At 37.6% G+C, this 21,969-nt stretch overlaps 2 protein-coding genes and 1 long non-coding RNA gene across 3 annotated transcripts in view; 2 read left to right on the forward strand and 1 right to left on the reverse strand.

Moving 5' to 3' along the window:
* Positions 1 to 21,969, forward strand: part of LOC126978163 (RNA-binding protein 41-like) — a 298,020-nt gene that overhangs the window by 215,945 nt on the left and 60,106 nt on the right. The window lies entirely within an intron of this gene.
* Positions 1 to 21,969, reverse strand: part of LOC126978220 (uncharacterized) — a 242,323-nt gene that overhangs the window by 207,306 nt on the left and 13,048 nt on the right. The gene's annotated exons all lie outside the window — the stretch shown is intronic.
* LOC126978081 (UHRF1-binding protein 1-like) overlaps positions 1 to 21,969 on the forward strand; it is a 53,020-nt gene that overhangs the window by 15,515 nt on the left and 15,536 nt on the right. Inside the window, exons 6-23 of the mRNA XM_050826793.1 lie at positions 21 to 147; positions 1,529 to 1,689; positions 2,075 to 2,225; positions 2,906 to 3,032; positions 3,615 to 3,720; positions 5,121 to 5,244; positions 6,202 to 6,293; positions 7,031 to 7,166; positions 7,862 to 8,034; positions 9,213 to 9,327; positions 11,272 to 11,409; positions 12,172 to 12,341; positions 13,455 to 13,627; positions 15,451 to 15,587; positions 16,372 to 16,503; positions 17,402 to 17,573; positions 18,368 to 18,485; positions 19,174 to 19,308. Coding sequence (XP_050682750.1) covers positions 21 to 147; positions 1,529 to 1,689; positions 2,075 to 2,225; positions 2,906 to 3,032; positions 3,615 to 3,720; positions 5,121 to 5,244; positions 6,202 to 6,293; positions 7,031 to 7,166; positions 7,862 to 8,034; positions 9,213 to 9,327; positions 11,272 to 11,409; positions 12,172 to 12,341; positions 13,455 to 13,627; positions 15,451 to 15,587; positions 16,372 to 16,503; positions 17,402 to 17,573; positions 18,368 to 18,485; positions 19,174 to 19,308 — 2,487 coding nt within the window. The remainder of the gene's footprint in view (positions 1 to 20; positions 148 to 1,528; positions 1,690 to 2,074; positions 2,226 to 2,905; positions 3,033 to 3,614; positions 3,721 to 5,120; positions 5,245 to 6,201; positions 6,294 to 7,030; positions 7,167 to 7,861; positions 8,035 to 9,212; positions 9,328 to 11,271; positions 11,410 to 12,171; positions 12,342 to 13,454; positions 13,628 to 15,450; positions 15,588 to 16,371; positions 16,504 to 17,401; positions 17,574 to 18,367; positions 18,486 to 19,173; positions 19,309 to 21,969) is intronic.

Consider the following 21,969-nt stretch of genomic DNA (forward strand, 5'->3'; position numbering starts at 1 on the left):
TATATCACGTTTCTTTTCAGGAATTAGAGTGGCAAAGTGCTAGGATTGAGGCGAAGGCCCACGGAGTCGCCGCGGCCAATTTACCGCCGCTGAGACTGCTCCTGGGAAATACTCTCTGTAGAATCGTGATTAAGAAGAGACTATCAGGTACCTTAGCACAGGCAGGACAATCTTTGAACAAATCGTTTTTTCTTATTTTTGCATCAAGAACTAGAGACAACAAACCGGCATTAATATAGTGTTTCTCTTTAAATATTTTCTTATATATACAGATTTTTCTAAATAGAACAGTATCGGGGATCTTGAAACCATACATGGACATTGTGTTAAACCTTGACAAACAGCGGTACAAAGGTAATCGAGAGACAAATGAATGTTCTGTTCCATTAATCTTGCATACAGTCTTTATCAGTGGGAAGCTCCTGTGCACAGGATGCTGGCTAGATTATGGGTACCACTACGGTGCCTTTTTCTGTCATGAAGAAGTAATGTGTAAGCATTACTGTGGTTTGGTACTATATATATATATATATAGTACCAAATATATATATATGTATAGTATATATATATATATACGGTAAAAATACTTATAAAAAAATTTAGACAAGTTTACAAAGCATATGTGATAATCAAAACCGATATCTACCGCCATGCAGTAATAGTTAATTATCTACACCCATGCTTTAAATCCTCTATTAAAGATTCAGAAAAAGTAAGTATTAATGAAACAATTATTTATTTTAGTAGTTATTTACATTTTGTATAGTGCAATAATTAAAATTCACTCGAATATAATGTTCTTTTGCAGAGTTTCGAATAACCTACTTTTTTTTACGGCGCGCGATTTCCTTGGAGTGTGGAGCGCGTGTAAACGAAACTGTTTTTTTTTTTTTTGAAATTCATACAGATACCACGCATCGAGCAATAAGAATGTGGCTGTATGTTGAAACTCTTTGCGCATGAAGGAATAAAAAAACATAGGAGTGTTGTTATGAAATTCAGTACAACATTACAACACTCTTTTGGATGATGTAATGGTCATAAGAACATTGGGTGTTTTAATGTTGGCAATAAGCTAACTGTTTCAGAATCTTTAATAGAGGATTTAAAGCTTGGGTTAGATAAAATAATTATTTGTTATTCAGTTGTAACTTTAACCTTAGCACAGAATAAATAACAAATAGTACTACCATATAGTAAGGAGCTGTCTCACACAAAGATGAAATTTACGGACCCAGAAAATTGCCAACTCTTACAATCGTCATGCGAAATTGAATCTTATCGCTTGAATCGTGCGTTCACATTCCGTTGTTTTAACTTTTATGCTCGATCAAAACACCACATTCAAATTAATGTCAAAAGCATGAACATTTCGTCTATATTGGTAGGTTAGTTATTATTTTCTCGTTACACCATTAGTCTTCTTTTTAAGGCCCTGAAACTGACATACAAGTCACAAAAGACACCACTGTGACACCTATCTATCCTACATCTGGTCTATGAATTAAAGTTGTTGTTTCTAATTAAGATTGTGCAGTGCTGGGTTCTCGCTTAGTGATCCGTCCAGAGCCTTTAGCGTGGGTGCTCACTGACGGACAGCTGCGAGCTGCTCTCGCGTGTGCGGCCGCCCTATCGTCCCCCGTACAACGTGCTACCAGACTGGCCACTCGGAGCAAAGCAGCTAGAAAGGTATGGCATATCATGTAATAATAATTGGCTCATTTCACGCTATACTAACCAGCCACAAGCTAAACACAACATTGTGTGTATGTAAACTGTAATACAGTGATTTTTTGCACTCCTTATAATAAAATTTTTATGCTTAGCGATGCGCCATTGGCTTAATAGCGCCAGAGGCGTCCATTCGGGAGGTACAGCTTCACATCCCGCATGTCCATTAATTTTTACCCTAAAATTTGGATTCAAAATGCATACGTAAATACATTTATAAATTATTCGATATAAATTAACGCTATATTGCTTTGAAGTATAATAATAGACTATAAGATACGAAACTAGTAACCATAAAATTTGCATTCACAAAACAGAAATAAATATTAATATTGCCTTATAGATAGCAGAACCGGAGCAGCCGCCCCCGCCCCGGTCGAGCACGAACGAACGCGATATCCTCGCGCGAATGTTCGCGAAACATGACGTGCGGGAAACATCCTACCACCTCCTCGCACCGAGGATTGACCTGCATCTATGCGACGATCCTGGCCGTATGGGGTTCATCATTTAAAATAGCTTTAATTATTGGCTAGATATCTAAATGCATTTTTTCCGAGGCAAGGATGATTCATGTTGCCAGTGATGACTTACGGTTCGTAGACGTGGTCGCTAACTATGGGCCTATGAGGAAGCTCATGGTCGCTCAGAGGGCAATGGAGAGGGCTATGCTCGGAGTTTACCTGCGAGATGGAATCAGAAGAAGAAAGGTGACACGGAGTCCTTATTTTTTTACTAGTCCGTGACTCAAAACATTTGGATAATTATGCATTTCCGCAAAGTAACGCCTACTTCAATATATGACCATACAAAAATAATATTGGAAATAGAAATGGTTATGGGTCCCAAATCGAAATAAAAACTATCCTATCTCTTAAGTTGGACTAAACTGTTAATTCATTCCATGAAATTAAAATCCTTTCATTAGTTTAGGAGTTCACTGGAAACAAACATTAGGACAATGGATTTATACATATTAAGATAAGATAGAATGTATAACGTCCACAGTTATAGGCACGATTTAAAAAAAAAATATTACTTTTATAATTATCTTGTTATTTCCTAGGAATAAAAGTGACTGCATATTTAGGATCTATTAAGAATGTAGCGCAATTATTAACCAAAACCGAATAGTGTATTTAACTTATCTGAAGTGATATTAAAATGAATACAGTGGGCAGATCGGAGATGCCTCAGCTATCGAACGGAGGTGCCTTGCAGGTGACCCTGGTCAGCATGCAGGCAGACCTGTTCCCATACCATAAGGCGACTGATGATAGAAAACATTGGAGGGGATACAGGTGAGATTATATAACACGTCTTGCAAACGCATATAATTCATTATTTCAACACACTTGCTCGTAAAGTTAGCTTTATTCCACTTCCTTCTCGTCTACCCGTAATCCTTCTTTGTGTGGGTTTTTTATACTACACACAATTCGGTTGCGCCACGAGCTAAAACATTATATAACTTATAATCGAACTGTGAAATCGTCGCTGGTGAACTCTTGAATAGAATAAGATTCAGAGATCAGGGTGCCCTGAAGTGAAGAAGAGGGATGAAGCCGAGTTCAGTGGAACTTCCTCCTTATTCCTCTTCTTCTTCTTCTTAAACGAAGGCCAAAATAATATTTTGTATCTGAACAGCGCATACATAAATTTCAAATCCGACTGGTCCAGCGACAAGCGCGCTCAAACAAACGAAAAACTCTTTAATATTCAGGACTCATCTGGTGGTGAATCCCTGCCCAGGTTATTCAAAACATAAAATTCTCAGCAGTTAAGACATAAAATGTTAAGTGCGACTTTACGTTGGCCCAGTAACTTCACGTTGTGTTAAAGTTGCCGCTGTGATGACATAATATATGTTTTTTATATTTCAGGGAGACGGCAACATCACACAGTCAATGGCTGTCGCAGGATCTCAACACATTCCGGGATTCACTGCTCGAGATGTTAGACCCTCGACCGCTGGCGTCAGCCACCAAGGTATATACACTCTGTAAGACTTTCGTTATCTTTTATATTTTTTTTATATAAGAGGGGGCAATCGGGCAAGAGGCTCACGGGATGAGGAGAGGTGAGGCAACCGCCCATAGACATCCGCAACAAGAGTTGTCAAGAAATGCGTTGCCGGCCTTTAAGGTGGGAGTATGTTTTTTTCTTGAAGGTCCCTAAGTCGTATCTGTTCGGGAAAACAGGCAAGAAATTTCTAGCAAAACGCGCGGTTGTGGAATGCCAGACTTCAACGTGATGCCTAGTTCTTTTGATCCCCCTAAGAGTCATCTAAAATTAGTATACTTACAGACTTAATATCTTATGTCTCAAGGTGACGAGCGCAATTGTAGTGTCTTTCAGAATTTTTTCGGTTTCTCAAGAATCCTGAGCGGCACTGTTCTTCTCGTCTCTTAATGTCATAAAAAAAATCTTCTGCTCTTTGTTTTGAATCTTCAAGCTAAATGATTGAAATTATTTTATCAAGAAAGGGTAAACAGACGAAGATGTAGTATTTAATTACTATTTGTGTTACAATTCGAAGGGCGCCATAGCTAGTGATATTACTGGGCTAATGAGAGTAAGCAGCTTGTCTCTTAAGTGACATGCGCAATAACGATGCCTTGCCAATGCCAGCGGCATTTATCACACAGATCGTTTACCACTTTTTCTCAAAGAATATACACCCTGTTCTTAATATTTATTTCTATGAGCTGGTCAAGAATTTCAATTAAATTTCTAGGCACAGGTGCCCACTTTTTTAAGAACCTCTGATATAGTTTTTTTTATATAAAATCTAGAGCACATTACTACATCACTCAGTAGCTAGATAATATAATACAAAAAATTGGCCAACAGAGATTTTATGTTATATTGCCTGTATAAATTTCTAAAATAACCTGCTTTATAATATAAATTTAATTTGTACCAAAATTTATCGAGTATCCCGACTCGGATTCCGTCCGAGCGCTTTTACCAACTGAGCCAACCATGCGAGTGTTCATCGATCGTAAATTTTGGTATGTCTTGTTCAACCCTTAAGGCAACATTTTGTTTTAGCAATAGAAATATAATTATTTGCAAAATGTTTAAAAATGTCAAGTTAGTTACACAATTTTGTTAATTTAGAGAGGCACTTACCTGATATACGACACTCCATCCTTTTTAAGTTCGGATATGTTTTTCACTAAACACTTTGTCATTGCGTGGCGATGTATTCAAAGCGCGGTTGAAACTCAACTGAACGAAAACTCGGTCTAATAGACATGCAGAGTTCTACAATTTTTGAGCGTGATAGTGAGTCTAGTTGTTAATAAGAATATCTTAAAACTGTTTTTCCCTTACCTGGATGAAATTAAATTGCACAGTTTTGACTATAACATACTTTTTGTCAGGTAAACAATAATGAGAAAAGTGAAGAGACAATATCGAATGGTGCGAGCGAGAAGGCGAAAATGCGCGAGCCTGGAACTGCTCACAGTCATACACACGCCCCGTCCAACCAAACTACCTCACAAGGTAATCTGTAGTTAAGATATTGATAAATTGATCTCACCACAAAACCCACAATACAACCGCAGGTACTAAACAGAATAATCATAAGCCCAGGAATATCACTGAGCCTGTTCCACAATAGGCATAGTACCAGATGGCTTAATGGAGCTTAATAGGTTATAATACATACCAGAACTTACAACTTTTTATTGCCATATCTTTCTATTTTCACAATCAAATCAATCATCATATAATTATTTTGTACTTTCGTGTAACGAAATTTCGGAATGATAGCTAATTATCATAACATATAATATAGTATTTTATTATTGTGTGTGTATATATTTTGTGAGCAAATATAATATCACACATTTGGTAGGTTTATATAAGTAATAAATTTAATCAAAATTTAGATCTTTGCAATCAAGCCTGTCAGCGAGTTGGGTGAGAATTTTAGGGCTCTCAATTGGCGCTGATGTAAAAGATTGGCAGTTTTGGAGACTACCGATAGAAGTGAAAAGTTAGAACTTTGAGTATTAAAATTTGAATTTTTGTCATGTCTAATGTTTTAATGTTATGAATTTGTTATAATCTATACTAATATTATAAAGCTGCAGTGTTTGTTTGTTTGTTTGAACGCGCTAATCTCTGGTACTACTGGTCCGATTTGAATGATTCTTTCAGTGTTGGGTAGTCCATTTATCGGGGAAGGCTATAGGCTATGTTTTTTTTTTCAAAATTAGGGATCCGTAATAAAATTACTATTTTGTAACACAAGGTGTAAAATCTAAAACCTATTTTTGCGTGCGCTGCAAAAACTATTGACAATAGAACAAAATGATGTACAGGCTATAATATAGGCAATATTTTATTACTTATAAAACTATCGCGTGAATTATACTTTATATGGCAAAACAACGTTTGCCGGGTCAGCTAGTTTTATTATATATATAATAGTTTATTTTTTAATGTTTATTTCAGCATCTCCCACAAGAACCAAAATTCTGCAGCAGCTAGGAAAGTTGATGACGACTTGTTTTGTATTGAGGATAGACGACATCTCTGTTTATAAGGTAAGTGGCTTGTAACAATGACGTTCTAAACATATAAACAAATTACACCATACTAAGTTTCCACTACTATATCTATACATTGCTGCATTTATTAAAGTTGATTAAAATATTCTTGATCAATGAGCGGCAATGTAAAACATTCAGTTCAAGTTACGTATGTTGAAATTAGAACACGAGTCGGACAGTGACAGTTGACACACGACTTATGAGAAAAGTGTGCTTACATTTTCACCACACCACGAAGGCCTCCGACATTGTTCAGTACTTGGTGGAGAAGACAAGGTTCCGGTTGGGGGTCGAAAAGTTGGTGATGCGTCACGCATACGACAGAACATATATCAACCTTCCTGGACGTGCAGCTGTGGCCGAAGGGGGTCGTGTTCCGCAAGTATCGCGGACGTCGCCGACCGCCTTAAGTTACTCATATCGCCGCGAAAATGTGACGTAGATTTAAGTTGTATATCATATGTATGTTAGACTATAAGGTATTTATTTTATGGGCCTTGTAGCCTCAAATAAAGGAATTATTATTATTATTATTATTATGTTCAAGCACACTTTTGCCGTTCCGCTATCATACTGCGAATGATATTTGCTTATGTATGTAGTGAACTTCATTGAGCTTGTGACCTCATTTTCCTGTATTATTTTATTATATACGGCAGTCTATAAAAATGGTATATATTTTTTCCTTCATCCACGGTTCGTACCGCTAAAAGTAATACATCATGTCGCAGGTGTCTACTGGGTCGAAAGCTCGGGATTCGGGTCGTGCGTTGGTGAGTGCTGAGAAGGCGACACTCCCGGGGGACGCCGGCTTACTTCACGCCGAACTGACGTACTTCTACTATCCGGGGGATGTTTGCTTTCCAGGTTGACGATTTATTACTAACAAAAAGTTTATTACTCCCAATGTTTGTTGTTATTAGAGTATGATCCATAATCGTAAAGATTTATACCAGTGGGAGGATCCTTTGCAAAGGAAGCCGGTTAGATTATGGGTACCACAACGGCGCCTATCTCTGCCGTGAAGCAGTAACGTGTAAACATTACTGTGTTTCAGTCTGAAGGGTGCCGTAGCTAGTGAAATTACTGGGCAAATGATACTTATCATCTTATGTCTTAAGGTGACGAGCGCAATTGTAGTGACGCTCAGAATTTTTGTGTTTTTCAAGAATCCTGAGCGGCACTGCATTTTAATGGGTAGGGGCGTATCAATTACCACCAGCTGAACGTTCTGCTCGTCTCAATTTCAATTGTTCAATCGAAATTGGCCTTTATGTAAATCCTTTCTTCTATGTTAATACTTCTAGGTCACTTATCACTGATGAGGTTAGTTAGGTGGCACGTCCGCCATTACATTTAGAAAATACGCGGAGCGCTGCGCAAGCGTGTAAGCGCGTGATCCACCGACGAGAAAGTGTCAGTGGGGGAAGAGGGCACGAGGTGCGGAAGGAGGGATGAGGAAGCGGGGAGTGGAAACGAGAAGTTGACAACTGACGTTGACAGTGACAGTTACAGTTACAAAATGAAATATGGCGCCAACAGACTGATATTCACCATTGCAGTGCCGTCGCCGAAGCTGTACGTACAGCTGAGCCCCGTGCGCGTGAACGTAGACGTGCCCAGTGTCGTGTGGCTTGCGGCGTTTCTCCCGCACGTCGCGCAAGCCGCGTCCGAGACGCAGGACAACGAAACGCCCAGCTACGTCGACGTGCGGGCTGAACTTATAATGCCAAAGGTAAGATCAAAAAGAAAATCTACAAACCATTAGTTTATAATAAAAAAAAAAGTTTTCTTAGTACTGGTAAAATAGCAGATTTATTCCGTATAATTATTCCAAAAAAAATTATTTTTAAAATTTAAAAACAATTAAATGATTAATTTAAAATTTATTTTTAAAACTTATTTTCAGTAATGCATGTTATTACAATTTCACTAATGATATTATAGTCAAACGGTAGATTGTCAATCGACTTCATTTCTTTCAATTTAACGGCCTGGTTTTAGTGTCATTCCACAAGTTTTAAGTCTCTTAGACTGCCAATTTTTTATATTTTATTAGGTCTAAGCTGGTCATACCAGCCCAGACTTAATGTATTCGCAATAGAAACAATTCACTCAACCAAGTGAGCGTGGGCGAGGGGTAAATACAAGAAACAGACCAATCAGACGGCCTCATAAACTAACGACCAATACAATGTCACTACAACCAGGCCGTTAAATTGTAAGAAATGAAATCGATGGACAATCTATCGTTTTATTATAATAACACTAGTGAAAATGTAATATCACGACTTTGACAATATATATACCTGCGACATATACACATTGAACTTTTCACTAAATCCAATCAATTTCACAATGCGTCAGTTGTATAGCTACAGGTATACTGCTATAAGCATTTCGGTGATTTCACCCGTCCAAAAAGTGTCTAACTATATTTATGTTTATTTATTTACTTATCGCGTGCACCAGTGGTAACCATGTCGGTGACGCGAACCCAAAAGATTTTCCCAGTACAGTACAACATTACAGTATTTTTTTTATGGAATATAAGAACAAACGAGCGTATGGGTCACCTGGTGTTAAGTGTTCACCGCCGCCCACATTCTCTTGCAACACCAGAGGAATCACAGGAGCGTTGCCGGCCTTTAAGGATTTGTGCGCGCCACATCTTTGCAGTACGTGGAAGAAAGCTCCTCGCAAACCGCACTGTGGAGGACCGCCACAGATCCAGATGGTGGGGATGATATCCTAACTTGTGGCGGGTCGTGCGAAGGTGGAATTCGTCGGCAGGAATCAGGTTAAACAGCTCCTCGGAACACTCCCCGTGATAAATGTGGTAGAAGACACTGTAATTGTGAACTTATTGAATTCAGTATTATATCGATTGAAAACATTAACATATATTTCCAGATAGTGCTAGAAGCGGGCGTCGAACACGTTTCCCAACAGCGGGACCGTCCGAAAGAGTTGCACGTGTGTACGGCGCGTGCGTCACTCACCAACGTGCGCGAGTCACCGAGAGCGAGTAACTTATCATTTTGTATTTTAACAGTATTGTTGTAGCAGTAGAACTAATTTCATGTGCATATAGATCATTTATATGACTAGATAGACAGCTGTGAAAACGTCGAAAAACTTGAGGTTGACAGTTAACCTCTGAACCATTTGTTATGTTTTGTTTTTATGGAAGAGCACTCGCACGAAACATGAGAGCTCGTGGGTTCGAAACCAGCATTGTTCATAAAATTTTGTTTTCAAATTTTATTTGTGTATTAACCGCAGAAGTGAGGGCTATCACTTTATAAACATAACAAATTGTTTAGTTTTGCTAGAGCGACATCTCAAGTCAATTTCCTCATATGCAAATTTTGTGGTTGAGCAGGTTATCAACTGTAAAGTAGATCCTGTAGATGAAGCCGTAACCTGAGAGTTTAATAAAGCATACAAGATTTTATGACGGTAGGTCACTCGAACGGCTCAGTGGGATAAACATCGCACGCAACGAGAGAGGTCGCGGGATCGAGTCCCGCATCGTTCATAAAATTTCGTTTTCAAAGTGACAAACACATCGCGAGTGTAAGACGTACGCACACAAAACTAATAAACGTTTTCATCGGTTGCTAGCATCAATAAGCTAACTAGACTTATAAATTATCTCAGCGCATTACAATAAAATATGTATAAAAGTTAGGCAGAATGAAACTGATCACTCTTACATCTTAATTCTTTAAACGTCTGCTTCCTACGATATCGTGCATCCAACTGTGTCTCAAGCGCTTGTCCCACCTATCACCAATCATTGTCACTTATGTAATTTTTATAGCAGTAGAACTAACTGGTACATTCAGTATAACGTTTAAAGGTGGTATACACAACAACAAACACACGAGACATTCCAATAAGTATCAGGCGGCCAGATGCCGGTAATATATATATTTTTTTATGGAATAGCAGCACAAACGAGCGTACGGGTCACCTGGTGTTAAGTGATCACCGCCGTCCACATTCTCTTGCAACACCAGAGGAATCACAAGAGCGTTGCCGGCCTTTAAGGAAGGTGTACGCGCTTTTTTTGAAGGTAGCCATGTGGTATCGTCCCGGAAACACCGCACAAGGAAGTTCATTCCACAGCGTTGTAGTATGAGGAAGAAAGCTCCTTGAAAACCGCACTGTGGAGGACCGCCACACATCCAGATGGTGAGTGATATCCTAACTTGTGACGTGTCGTGCGAAGGTGGAATTCCGCTGCAGGAATCAGATTAAAAAATAAAATAAAATATCGCTCTATATGACGAGGGCCATCAGCCCTTTCGGTCCCATTTTTTTATGATAAAAGTAATAAATAAATTAAAACGTTCATTAGATCGTAATGATGCCCTGCCCATTACAATGCAGTGTCGCTCAGTATTCAGGAGTAGAAACCCCAAAATTCTAAGCGACATCGCAATTGCGCTCGTCATTTTGAAACATAAGATTTTAAGTCTCATTAGCCCAGTAATATCACTTGCTACAGCGGCACCCTTTACTAATCTCTAATGATTTCACACAACTATGTCACTGCAGACATAGGCACTTCTTTTTGGTTCCCTAGCCGGCATCCTGAACAAAGAGGAGGCTGCCACTATAGTTGGTTAGTTAGTTGGGAAAATGTACAAAACAAATGTGTTACGAAATTTAAAAGAATTGTTAACAAAGTTTGTGTGGGAAAGGTTATTATAGCATAAACGATTGTCTTAATGACACCACGGACTGGGAATAAAGCGAACACCCTCAGGCTCTTTAATTATAAATGTTTATTGTACGATATCACATTTTAATCCATATTTTATATTTAAAAAAAAGCCCGCTGAGTTTCTTGCGCCCATTCTTCTCAGGATTTGTTGTGCGGCATTGTCACATCCCTTTGACGTAATGTTAGTAGTATACTATATACTATAGTAAACTTTTTATCTCTTATTACTTTTTGTAGATACAGGCGGTGGCACCCGGGCGGACCTCGCGGCGATAATATCGTGCCTGCGGCGGCTCAGTGGTTCGAGAAGCAAGTTTCCAAACTCGCCGGACGACATTGACCCAATACATGATGTGTTCGTAAAACACGCTGACGGTGAGTAAACGATAGTTTTATTGAATTGAAAACTTATTTAGCCGTGTTGGGTACTTTTTGGTGGGGGAAAATCTTAGGGGTTAGCGTCACCGACTCGCTATATTGGTAGGTACATACGACCTTGAACAGAACCACGACGCGAGCTAGTTTTGCACACGTCCACTTAGGTATTAAATTAACAATAACAAATAACTTTATTGCGGTTGGTTCTGGATCTATGTACGAAAAACGAAACACAACCACTGAACCAGCGATTGTTTCAGCGTCTTAAGGAAGTTTAATAAATTTAAATTTGGATCACTATGACTTTTAATATGCTTTACTATTTTATGTTTCTTCATTTTTAAAATATCGGTCGGATTTGTGAAGTAGGTGACAACAAAGTTCGCGCGTGCGTAAATGCTCACTCGTGAGTCCCTACTGGCTGGCCTACTCTGTAGAGGCCACACGTACTTACGATTTCCATACCTACACTTTGTGACCGGCATTTCACAACCACGCGAAATTTCTTGCCTCCACAACCATTTGACGGAGTCATCCGGCGACTGCTGTGTTACCAAATCAATATCAATTTGTGAACCTTCAAGTTAAGGGAATACTCTCTCATATATGTCTGTCAACGCAACTCTTACCCTCTGGTATTGTGAATAGGTACGATAGTTCAATTGATAACAAATGAGGCGGTTATCCGTTTAAAAAATAGTTTTTTTTAGAATTCAAAGAATCATATTAGGAACTAAATCTGTTTTTCATTTGCTGCAGGTTTGGATGACATCGAGCGCGGTAAGGCGGTAACGGCAGAGACATTGTGGCGGGAGAACCGAGGCGTTTGGTGCGCGCGCGCAGAGCCGCTGTGGGTTGACTTTGTGGGTGCGCGGGCCACCAACTACAAGCCGTCTCCGCTGCTCGATGCCACACCATTCACTGCTTGGGTGAGATGCGAAAACTTAAATAAAAATGATTTTTGTTATTAATCCTACTAATATTATAAATGTGAAAGTTTGTATGTCTGGATGTATGTTTGAACTTCTTTAACGCAAAAACTACTGAATAGATTTTTGAGGAAACTTTACAATAATATAGCTTACACACCAGAATAACAAATAGGCTATAATTAGTAAAACTATAGTGTGAATTATACAAAATATAAAAGAAGTGTGATTGTTACTAATGAATACAACTAGCGCCATCTCTTATCGACTAGCAAGCAAAAAACTTAACTTCTCTGAACATAAAATATTGTGTTGAATAGTTAATTATAAGGGATTACTTCGTTTTTATTTTTTGAGTATCATAGTTGTAGTCATACAAATTAAATCCTACTTTGAATAACAATATTTGAATTTCTATTTATATTAATATATTAACCCGAAGAACGGTCGACCACTTAAAATAATTTATATGGCAAAACAATGTTTGCCGGGTCAGCTAGTAATCTTATATACGCATTCTGATCATTTAAATAATTATTAAATTAAATAAGTAACTACTGAAAATCAGTGTTGGAACCAATTCCAGCCCCAAGGTGATCCTTATTTCAATTCCAAAAATGCTGAGTGGTATCCTTTTCATGACATCCTATTTTTAATTTGATAATTTTACTATGTATGTAATGCTATGTGTGCTCATGAATAAATGCATACTTTTCTTTATTGTAAGCCAGATCTTAACCTACTTATATAAACTTATGCATTATACATATTATAAACCTTTAATGCCTACTACTCGGCTAAGTAGAGTTTGTAAGTCTATTGTGGGGCTATGTATATGCTTTTGCAGGATCCCAGCAAACGTTTAAAGCACATGTATTACGAAATTCGTAAGAATTGCGTTTGTGTGATAATATCATTCTTAATGATACCACAGATTGGGAATGGAGCGACCATCCTCAGGCTTTTAAATAATTTTCCATTACCATTTTTTATGAAAAAAAAAGAAGCATTGAGTCGAGTTAATGCTTTTTCGAATGTGTAGTAGTTTTTGGATATCAATAAGTGATATCTTATTTTGAATAAAAATATTTGAACTTGAATATATTATCGCAGATATGCTTCGAGGAAGGCTTCGACAAGATCTGGGTGCTGGGTCGTGCTTGCGGGCTGGCTGGTCTGCAGGTGAACCACTATCAGCTTCTGTTTCTGCTGCGGCAGTTGGAGCGTCTGTCAGAGCTGGCCGCGTGGCTCGGTCACCAGGCGAGCAGACTTCAGGACGATAGCGGGTCAGTCGGGCAAGAATTTTTATGTCAAGAAGTTTTTTTTTAGTACAAACTGTAATCAGTAAATTGTTACTTTAATCAGATGAAGATCCACTCATCTTTGTCAAATATTAAGTATACTCTTTCTTTTAATTGCTTGGAGTTGTCAACTTTATTTTTTATTTTATTTATATATTTATTTAGAGGCTTAAAAAAGTGAACACCATTTACACCATAAATTATAGACCAAAGCATTAGACTAAAACTTAAGGCTGATGATTGCAACTGGCAGCCCAATTAGACCTAAGCCTGTGCTAGGGCTGTCCAAAAATCCTCGGCCTAATTGTTAAAAAATAAAATATTAAAGTTTTCCAATTTAATCTAAAATTTTAATCTTATGAATTATTTACCTAACTAAACTTAATTGTTATTAGTTTTATTTGGATTATCATACATATATCATATATATAAAATATAAGTAATATTAGTGCAACTGTCTTATAGTCTGTTTATTTGGGTGCCTATGCAGTCTTTCCCGATATCTTCGTATACTATTTGCAATTTTCATCCCTAAATAATAGTGGATTTGGCACATTAGCTACGCTTGTCAAAATCATGTTTTGCATTCTTTGCAGTATTGTGATATATGTCAAGAAGTGAATAAAACATCTACATCATGTTGAGTTTTTTCTTCTGCACATAAATAAAAATATGATTTTTATGTCAATACTATCCTAACGCATGACAAAATATCCTAAGGCGTGCCTTATTGGACTACCTTTATCCTCAGACTTACAGAAAATCATATGTACCTAAACCACAATGTAAACTGCACATTTAGTACCGGAACATTACAGTTTAAGTGTATCTACCTTTATGGCAGAAATTTGTGTGGAGGCAGTAACGCCCTGGACAATTTCCTACTGCCAGACGTGTCACTATTCGGTTTATGTATGAAAATATACCTACAGTCTCTTGGGATCCACGAGACAGTTATTCAGTCGGTTTCAATCGCAATCACAACGCGCATGTCCCTTTGGTTCCCGTCCCATACCTATGTACAGTGCTCCCAAATTAATAATGCGCATACAGATCTTCGCTAATGGGCGTATTCCCGGAAACACCCGAATCATTCAATCGTAATAGCCCTAAACAATGCACTTGCATTTTGCACCTTGTTAGAAAGAAATAGGAGTCAAATCATGTGTTCACAATACAAAAACAAATCGGGCGGTCGGCTGTGGTATCCGGTCAGTCAGTCGTCTTTAAGCTGCTGACTGCACGTGTTCAGTCTATGTGGAATTATATAGAGCTCCTATTACACACCCCTCTTGTTATTATTATTGTAATATAACTCTACTAAATTATGCAAAAGTAATGCATTTTACCACTCTATATAGATATCGTCTCCCAACGGTCGGGAAATACGACCGTTGCCGAAAAGTGGCGAAGATTAATTTGGGAGCACTGTAAAGTTATTTTCTTTATTTATTTGATCACAGTAAAAGTTTTCCCATATACGAAGAGGCATAAAATGTCTTGGGTAAAGAAACAAACGTAATCATTTCATCTAGGTAATTCCTTCTATCGTAAATCACTAACTAGCATATAAATGTTGGATGTAATACCCAATAAGCAAGTGAATCCACCGCGATTTAAAATGAATCTTTCTATCCGGCTTCTAAAGTAGTTATTTCTTCAAAAGACTACTAAGTGAATCTTCCGTACTACTTCTCTTTATTATGTGATACCTGTTCATAAAGTTAGTTCTACAACTACTGATTAATTTGATGAAAATGATAATTATGATGTTTTGTTAATTATGTAATGTATTCACTATTTTACAGATCGCTTGTTGTAGCGATGGTGGTGCCATCAGTTGAGATGACGATAGTTCTTCCGTCAACTTGTCCAGGTCAGGAGTCTATCAGAGACCTTGATAGTGTTCCACTTGATTCCTCCAGTTTGCAGGATTTGAAAATGGGTAGGTACCAAATTTGTGATACACTAAGCGACCATACTTGGTAATTATAGTTAAATGAGTGATACTTTTTCTGGAGGGTAGTTATTAAATTAAAATATTTTTTTAATTATGAATTAATATTTCGAATTTACCTATTTTTGTTTAAGGACCTTGCTGTCCACAATTCATTTATTTTCGTTAAATTATATAATCCTTACATAATACTCAGTCGACTGGTGTTGGTCTAATTAAAGATCATTCAACTATGGAATGAGCTTTCTTATGCGGTGTTTTTGGGATGATGCGACATGGGTGCCTTCAAAAAAAGCGCGTACAACTTCCTTAAAGGTTGGCAAGACTACTGTGATTCCTCTGAAGAGATTGTGGGCAGCGGTGATCATTTAACATGTGACCCGTACGCTCCTTTGTCTAGTAAATTTTAAAATAGCAAAACTCACCTTTAGGTCCTCATCTCTCGACTGGTATTGTGGGCGGTCTTTTTCACTTCCCACCACATAAACCTTTTGTCCGTTGGCGCCCTATTATATTAAAAAAACAAAGTTAATTAAAGTTACCAAAATTTATGAACTCTCTCGGATTCCGTTCGAGAGCGGTTGCCAACTGAGTCAACCGTTCGAATGACGCATGGATCTTAAATCTTGGTATGTCTTGGTCAACTCTAGTTCATACATTTTGGTTACAAATTTAACTTTGTATAATTACGAAGAGGGGGATATCACTTTAAAATACAAAAGTGAATGTTAATGTAACATTGTGATATTAAGGAGTGTAGGCACTTCTTTAGGCTCGGAGTCTACCATGGCGCCTTCCACGCTCGAGAGGGAGCCCTACCAGCCCTCACCCGCAATGAACATCGAGGTGTTCAACGCGCCCGTGGCTGACGAAGTACCAGTCAGTCCAGGGTTAGGCTTTGCTGGTAAGTTGTTTATCTTTTAAAGTTTCGTATCCGAAAGGTAACTTACGCTACCCTATTATAACTAAGTATGTTTGTCAGCGGTGTGCACCTCATGCACCGAAATAATTACACTGACAAAACTGATTGGTGCGATATAGAAAGAAAGGAAGAACACTTTATAAAATGTTTAGTATGAGTGTAGTATAGTACGTACTACCTAATATTTCTGTTCTAGTTGTCTGTGGCACGAAAACAACTGTGCTTTTTTGGTTACACTAAAGTACTGTAAACAATGCTTTTAAGGCCATAGGGTATAATAGACTTTTTCAAAGACTTAAATAAAGTATGTACAAATAAAATTTGAACAACAAAATTTTATGAACGATGCGCGACTCGGAACCACGACTTCCGGCGTTCCGTGCCTGTGCTCTAACGAACTGAACCAACCGTTCGAGTAACGCATCGTTATAAAATCTTGTCTCCTATGTTCAACTCTCAGGTTGTTTATAAAGTTTTGTTTGTCAAATTTTATTTGTGTATTAATCCTAGAAGTGAGGATTATCACATATTATAAAGTATGTACTTAAATTAAATTAAAAAGTAGAGGAGTAGAAAAACGTACAAAGCGAAGCCTAAAAGGACGTATTTAAATAATAATGATGTGCAGGCAATGGGTCATCGATTATCTCTCAGGATTATCTGTGACACGGCCGTCTGTATGAAACAGCACTGATTTTCAGCGGTTTAAGTATAGTATAGCGGTATAAGTAAGGTATAGCGGATATAATATTAAATCAATTTTTACTTGCGGTACTAACAGTGGATATTCAGGCTTAAAAGCAAAAAAAATATGGTGTCGGTGATGCCTTGACATATTTGGCATTATAAAAACAATAGTATCCGAAATGGTTGTTTTCAGGTTTTTCATCGATGCGCCGTGGTCTGACGTCACTAGTTACGTCGATAGATAGCGCGTTGACGCGGGACGATACGCGAAGTGACGCCGCGTCTACCGCCAGCTCGGACAGCGAGCGGTACGTGGTCGTCGGTCTCGCTGCCGAGTCGCCCGACGACGCGGACGTCGCGTTCAGGTGAGCACGAAACACTAATACCACCTTCGCACGACACGCCACAAGTTGGGATATCATCCCCACCACCTGGACGTGTCCTCCATAGTGCGATTTTCAATGAGCTTTCTTCCACGTACTACAAAGCTGTGGAATGAGCTTCCTTGTGCGGTGTTTCCGGGACCTTCAAAAACAAGCGCCTACACCTTCCTTAAGGGCCGGCAACGCTCCTGTGATTCCTCTGGTGTTGCAAGAGAATGTGGGCGGCTCGCTTGCCCTCCCTTTTCCATTAAAAAAAAACTGTGACGTCACCAGACGCACGCGATATACAACCACGTATAGTATCATAAACGTGTTGAATTCAGAGGAATTGGACGTAGGGGTGGGTAATATAACTTCTCTAGTCTTTTCTACAATAAAGCGCACGAAGCCCGAATTAATTTAACGAATGAAAGCGGTGAGTGTGTCCGTACGGCTTACAGAATGTGAGTGAAAGAATTGGGGAGGCCTGCGCGTTCGACTGTACTCAAAACCCGTGGATTTCGTGATGACATCCGAATCATAGCTTTTCTCCATACCTCCGTTTCTTAATGGCTGTTGCCTGTTCCTTCCACAGACTAACTAGCTTTTGACTAAATACTAGTATCTCCGTGGAAAAAGTCAACTCCAGCAGTTTTTTTATATATAAGAGGAAGCAAACGGGCAAGAGGCTCACGGAATGTGAGTGGTGAAGCAACCGCTCGTGGACATCCACAACAAAAGGTGTCAGGAGATGTGGCGGTTTGCTTTGTTTTCTTGAAGGTCTTACGTTGTTGCAGAGAGTTCGAGCTGGGTCGTCCGGTGAATAGCGGAGTGGAGATGGCTGCCGAGGTAGTGGAGCGTTCATCATCACCCAGCGAGCATTCCATCACCAGCTCCTGTAAACGACGAGATGTGGTGAGCCTATTGTGTTCTATTCACACAATAGTTTTTATTTTACTTTATATTAATCACTAGCCGTTCCCGCCCGTTTCGCTGGGTAATCTTAAATCAATTTATTTACTTACTAAAGTCTCTAACCTGACGAGGTATAAGCTTTTGCAATAAATACTTAACTTTTATTTAAGCTGTCTAACATAAACATAATAAGCTTTGACATGCAAATCTATGCCCAATTAACTAGTTAACTAAACTATGGTACATCAACCACACCAATTTTGAATTCGTAGTGAGCAGGCATACATGCACTCCTATTCTTGGTGTTAGTGACCTGGTCCCTGATCGTGGAATGTACTCCTAGGTTGGACTTCTAGACATTTCTATTCGCCTTATAAATTTGAGCAGTCAATCCTCTTTCATCTATTCTTCGTTAACCAGCAAATTCATCGTAACTTCATTCCTTTTTCAAATACCCACACTACCTACATCTTCTTAAAATAACTGTAATGAATTAATTCCGAAGCAACTTGTACGATATTTCGATTTAAATATGAAACAATTGAACTAAAAAAAAACTAATTTTACGTTCAGCGTTCTTGCAACGAAGTAGAGGTCGCTTTCAAAGAGACGCTTTCTAAAAATTGAAATTTAGTTTAGTATGAAACGTGCAGTGATATGACCGGTTTGTTGGGTTTAATTGCTTCAGATATCTACTTGCACCTTCCGGCTGAACAATATATATTTGGTGCAGCAAAGTGTGCCAGGCTCCTCTCGACTCAAGCTGACCGCCGAGAAGCTCGACTGCGAGGAATGCCCTTCCATACCATGGGATGAGTTCCAGGTGAAAAAGTATTTCATATATATAACATTTTCTTAATGCTGTGTTTGGTAAAAATTAATTGGCTTCATAAATAAATGAAGCTATTTTTTGTTTATTTGGATGCCAAAAAGTATGACTGACTGAGTATAACAATGTATTCAGTAATTGTGGCACGATAATACTACTATTAAAGTACTTCGCAGTTAGTTTTTAAAATTCAAATTAATCTCGAAAACTATGTAACGTTTGGATTTTTTCAAACGTTTAGCCTCTTGCGAATACTTATACTATTTAGCTGTTGTTAAATGGTTTCTTTTGAATCTGATATAACAAATGAATGAATATGTCAACTTTTACTAATTTTACTGTACATTAGAACTAATATAGGTTTATTGTAGCATTTAATATTTAATTACTTTTATATTATGAACATTACTCTTAACTATATGAGTAGATTAAGGTGCTGATTTATTTTTATTTTATTCATATAATTATACTGAATGTACTCATGTAGCTTTCGAAATGTCAGTATGCATAACAGCAAAAAAATGCCGTCAGTAATATAATGATCTCAATAAAACCCAAATATTTTTTAACAAACTTATATTATGCCCACATGAATATTATGTTTGAGCAAGAGAAAATAAAGTGAATTCCGTATCTGGCAAATTCAAATATTTGACAAGTTGCCATTGGTCAGCAAATTTGACGTAAAAGTACGTCTTTAAATGTCAAGTTCCTACCTATCGTTTTTTTTTTTTTGTAAAGAACTATGACGTCAAACTACATATTATATTATAGCAGCTAATACGCCAAAATGGCGGCAGCGTGTCGGTAAACGGCTTTACTTGGTTTCAAATGAAATAATGAAATCAGGTGAAAATATCCATGTTGTAACATTGCCACTTAGATAATTTATACGACTAGATAGTCTCTTCCTGTTAGAAAACCGATAAAAACAGGCCAGGAATATTAGTTTAGTGTGCGTGCCAAGCTACGTCTTACACTCGCGATTTGTATGACAATTTGTGTTAGTGTGCGTGAATTGCTCAAAATAGAGGTATTTCTAATTTCAACTTTTTTGATGTTTTCACAGCTGTCATATCTATCTATAGTCTAGATTCTAGACGTATCGCCTATCTAGACGTATAAATGATCTAAGAGATTTTAAGCATTGGCACTATCCCAATTCTTTTTTATATGAAACTAGCTGACCCAACAAATGTTGTATTGCCATCATAGTTAACAACTGTAGTTAATCTACCAACTATAGGTAGCTAGTTACAAGTTAAGTTTTGTCTTTAATTCCTGAGGAAGTTAGAAAGATACACAGATTCTAATTAGTTATTCATTTTAAACTAATCTTTCAATTTGATTTCTCAACGGAAAAACAAAATTGTTGTTTTTATTTAATTCCTTACATTTTCATATTTATTCAACTTTTAAACCTTCCCTGGGCTTCCACAAATAATTCAAGACCAAAATTAGCCAAATCGGTCCAGCCGTTCTCGAGTTTAAGCGAGACTTACAAACAGCAATTCATTTTTATTTTTATATATATATATTAAGACTTTAATCCGTTAAAATATATAACTGTATACATTCTGTCGTTTCGAAAGCTACTGTTTTAAGTACTATGTTGGTTTTCATTTTTTAAATTATTTCCATTTTGAATTGTGTTTCCTACTGTTTATTGTAACCCATATTTTTTTATTATTCTACATTCATTCGCGCTTCACTATAATGTCAATGTTATTGAAAGTGTTTTTCTCATTACCTGTTTACTTCATTCGTTTATCAGAACTAACTTTGTGTTCGTTTATCTTACTGTTTTTATGTTTTTCCGAATTTAATACTTTGAATGCATGCCTTCAATTTAATTTGATAACTTAATTTAATGTTTTCATCAAGTAAAGATACTCTAATATTGAACTTTATATTATTATATACTGCTACACTTTGTTTTAATAAATATTTGAACTTCATAGATATTTAAATAAAACATATAGAAGGGATTAAAGCGCGTGTAATTGTATCTGTGTTTTTATATTAGATTTTTGCGTAAATGTTACATTTTTTTATTATTATTTTAGTTAAACCGACGTTTCAAGACCTTTCCAGATCTCGTTTTCAGGGGGACTGCAGATGAAATGGGTCACGTCATTCATCTCAAAAATGTAATCACAAACACGCGTTTTAATCCTTTAAAAGTGTTTTATTTAAATGTGTAACACTCGCGTTACAATAAAGAAAATACTTGAGTCTCTTGCTTGAATAAAAAATATTTAATTTCATGATTGTTGTATCGTCAAAAGGAACGTAATATTGACACCTGTCAATCTAGTTTAGAATTGGTGTTCTTGTATTTTTTTATTATTCACACAACCAGTTTTCATTGGGAGGCGTCTTTTCACCGGATGCCGGCTTGATTATGGGTACCACAACGGCGCCTATTTCTGCCGTGAAGCAGTAATGTGTAAGCATTATTGTGTTTCGGTCTGAAGGGCGTCGTAGCTAGTGAATTACTGGGCAAATGAGACTTGCCATCTTATGTCTCAAGGTGACGAGCGCAGTTGTAGTGCCGCTCAGAATTTTTGGGATTTTCAATAATCCAGAGCGGCACTGCATTCTAACGTCCTGCTCGTCTCTTTCCTTATTTTCAGAAACAAACTGTCCTTTAAC

The sequence above is a fragment of the Leptidea sinapis genome, chromosome 47, assembly GCF_905404315.1.
Source record: "Leptidea sinapis chromosome 47, ilLepSina1.1, whole genome shotgun sequence".
Lineage (NCBI taxonomy): Eukaryota > Metazoa > Arthropoda > Insecta > Lepidoptera > Pieridae > Leptidea > Leptidea sinapis.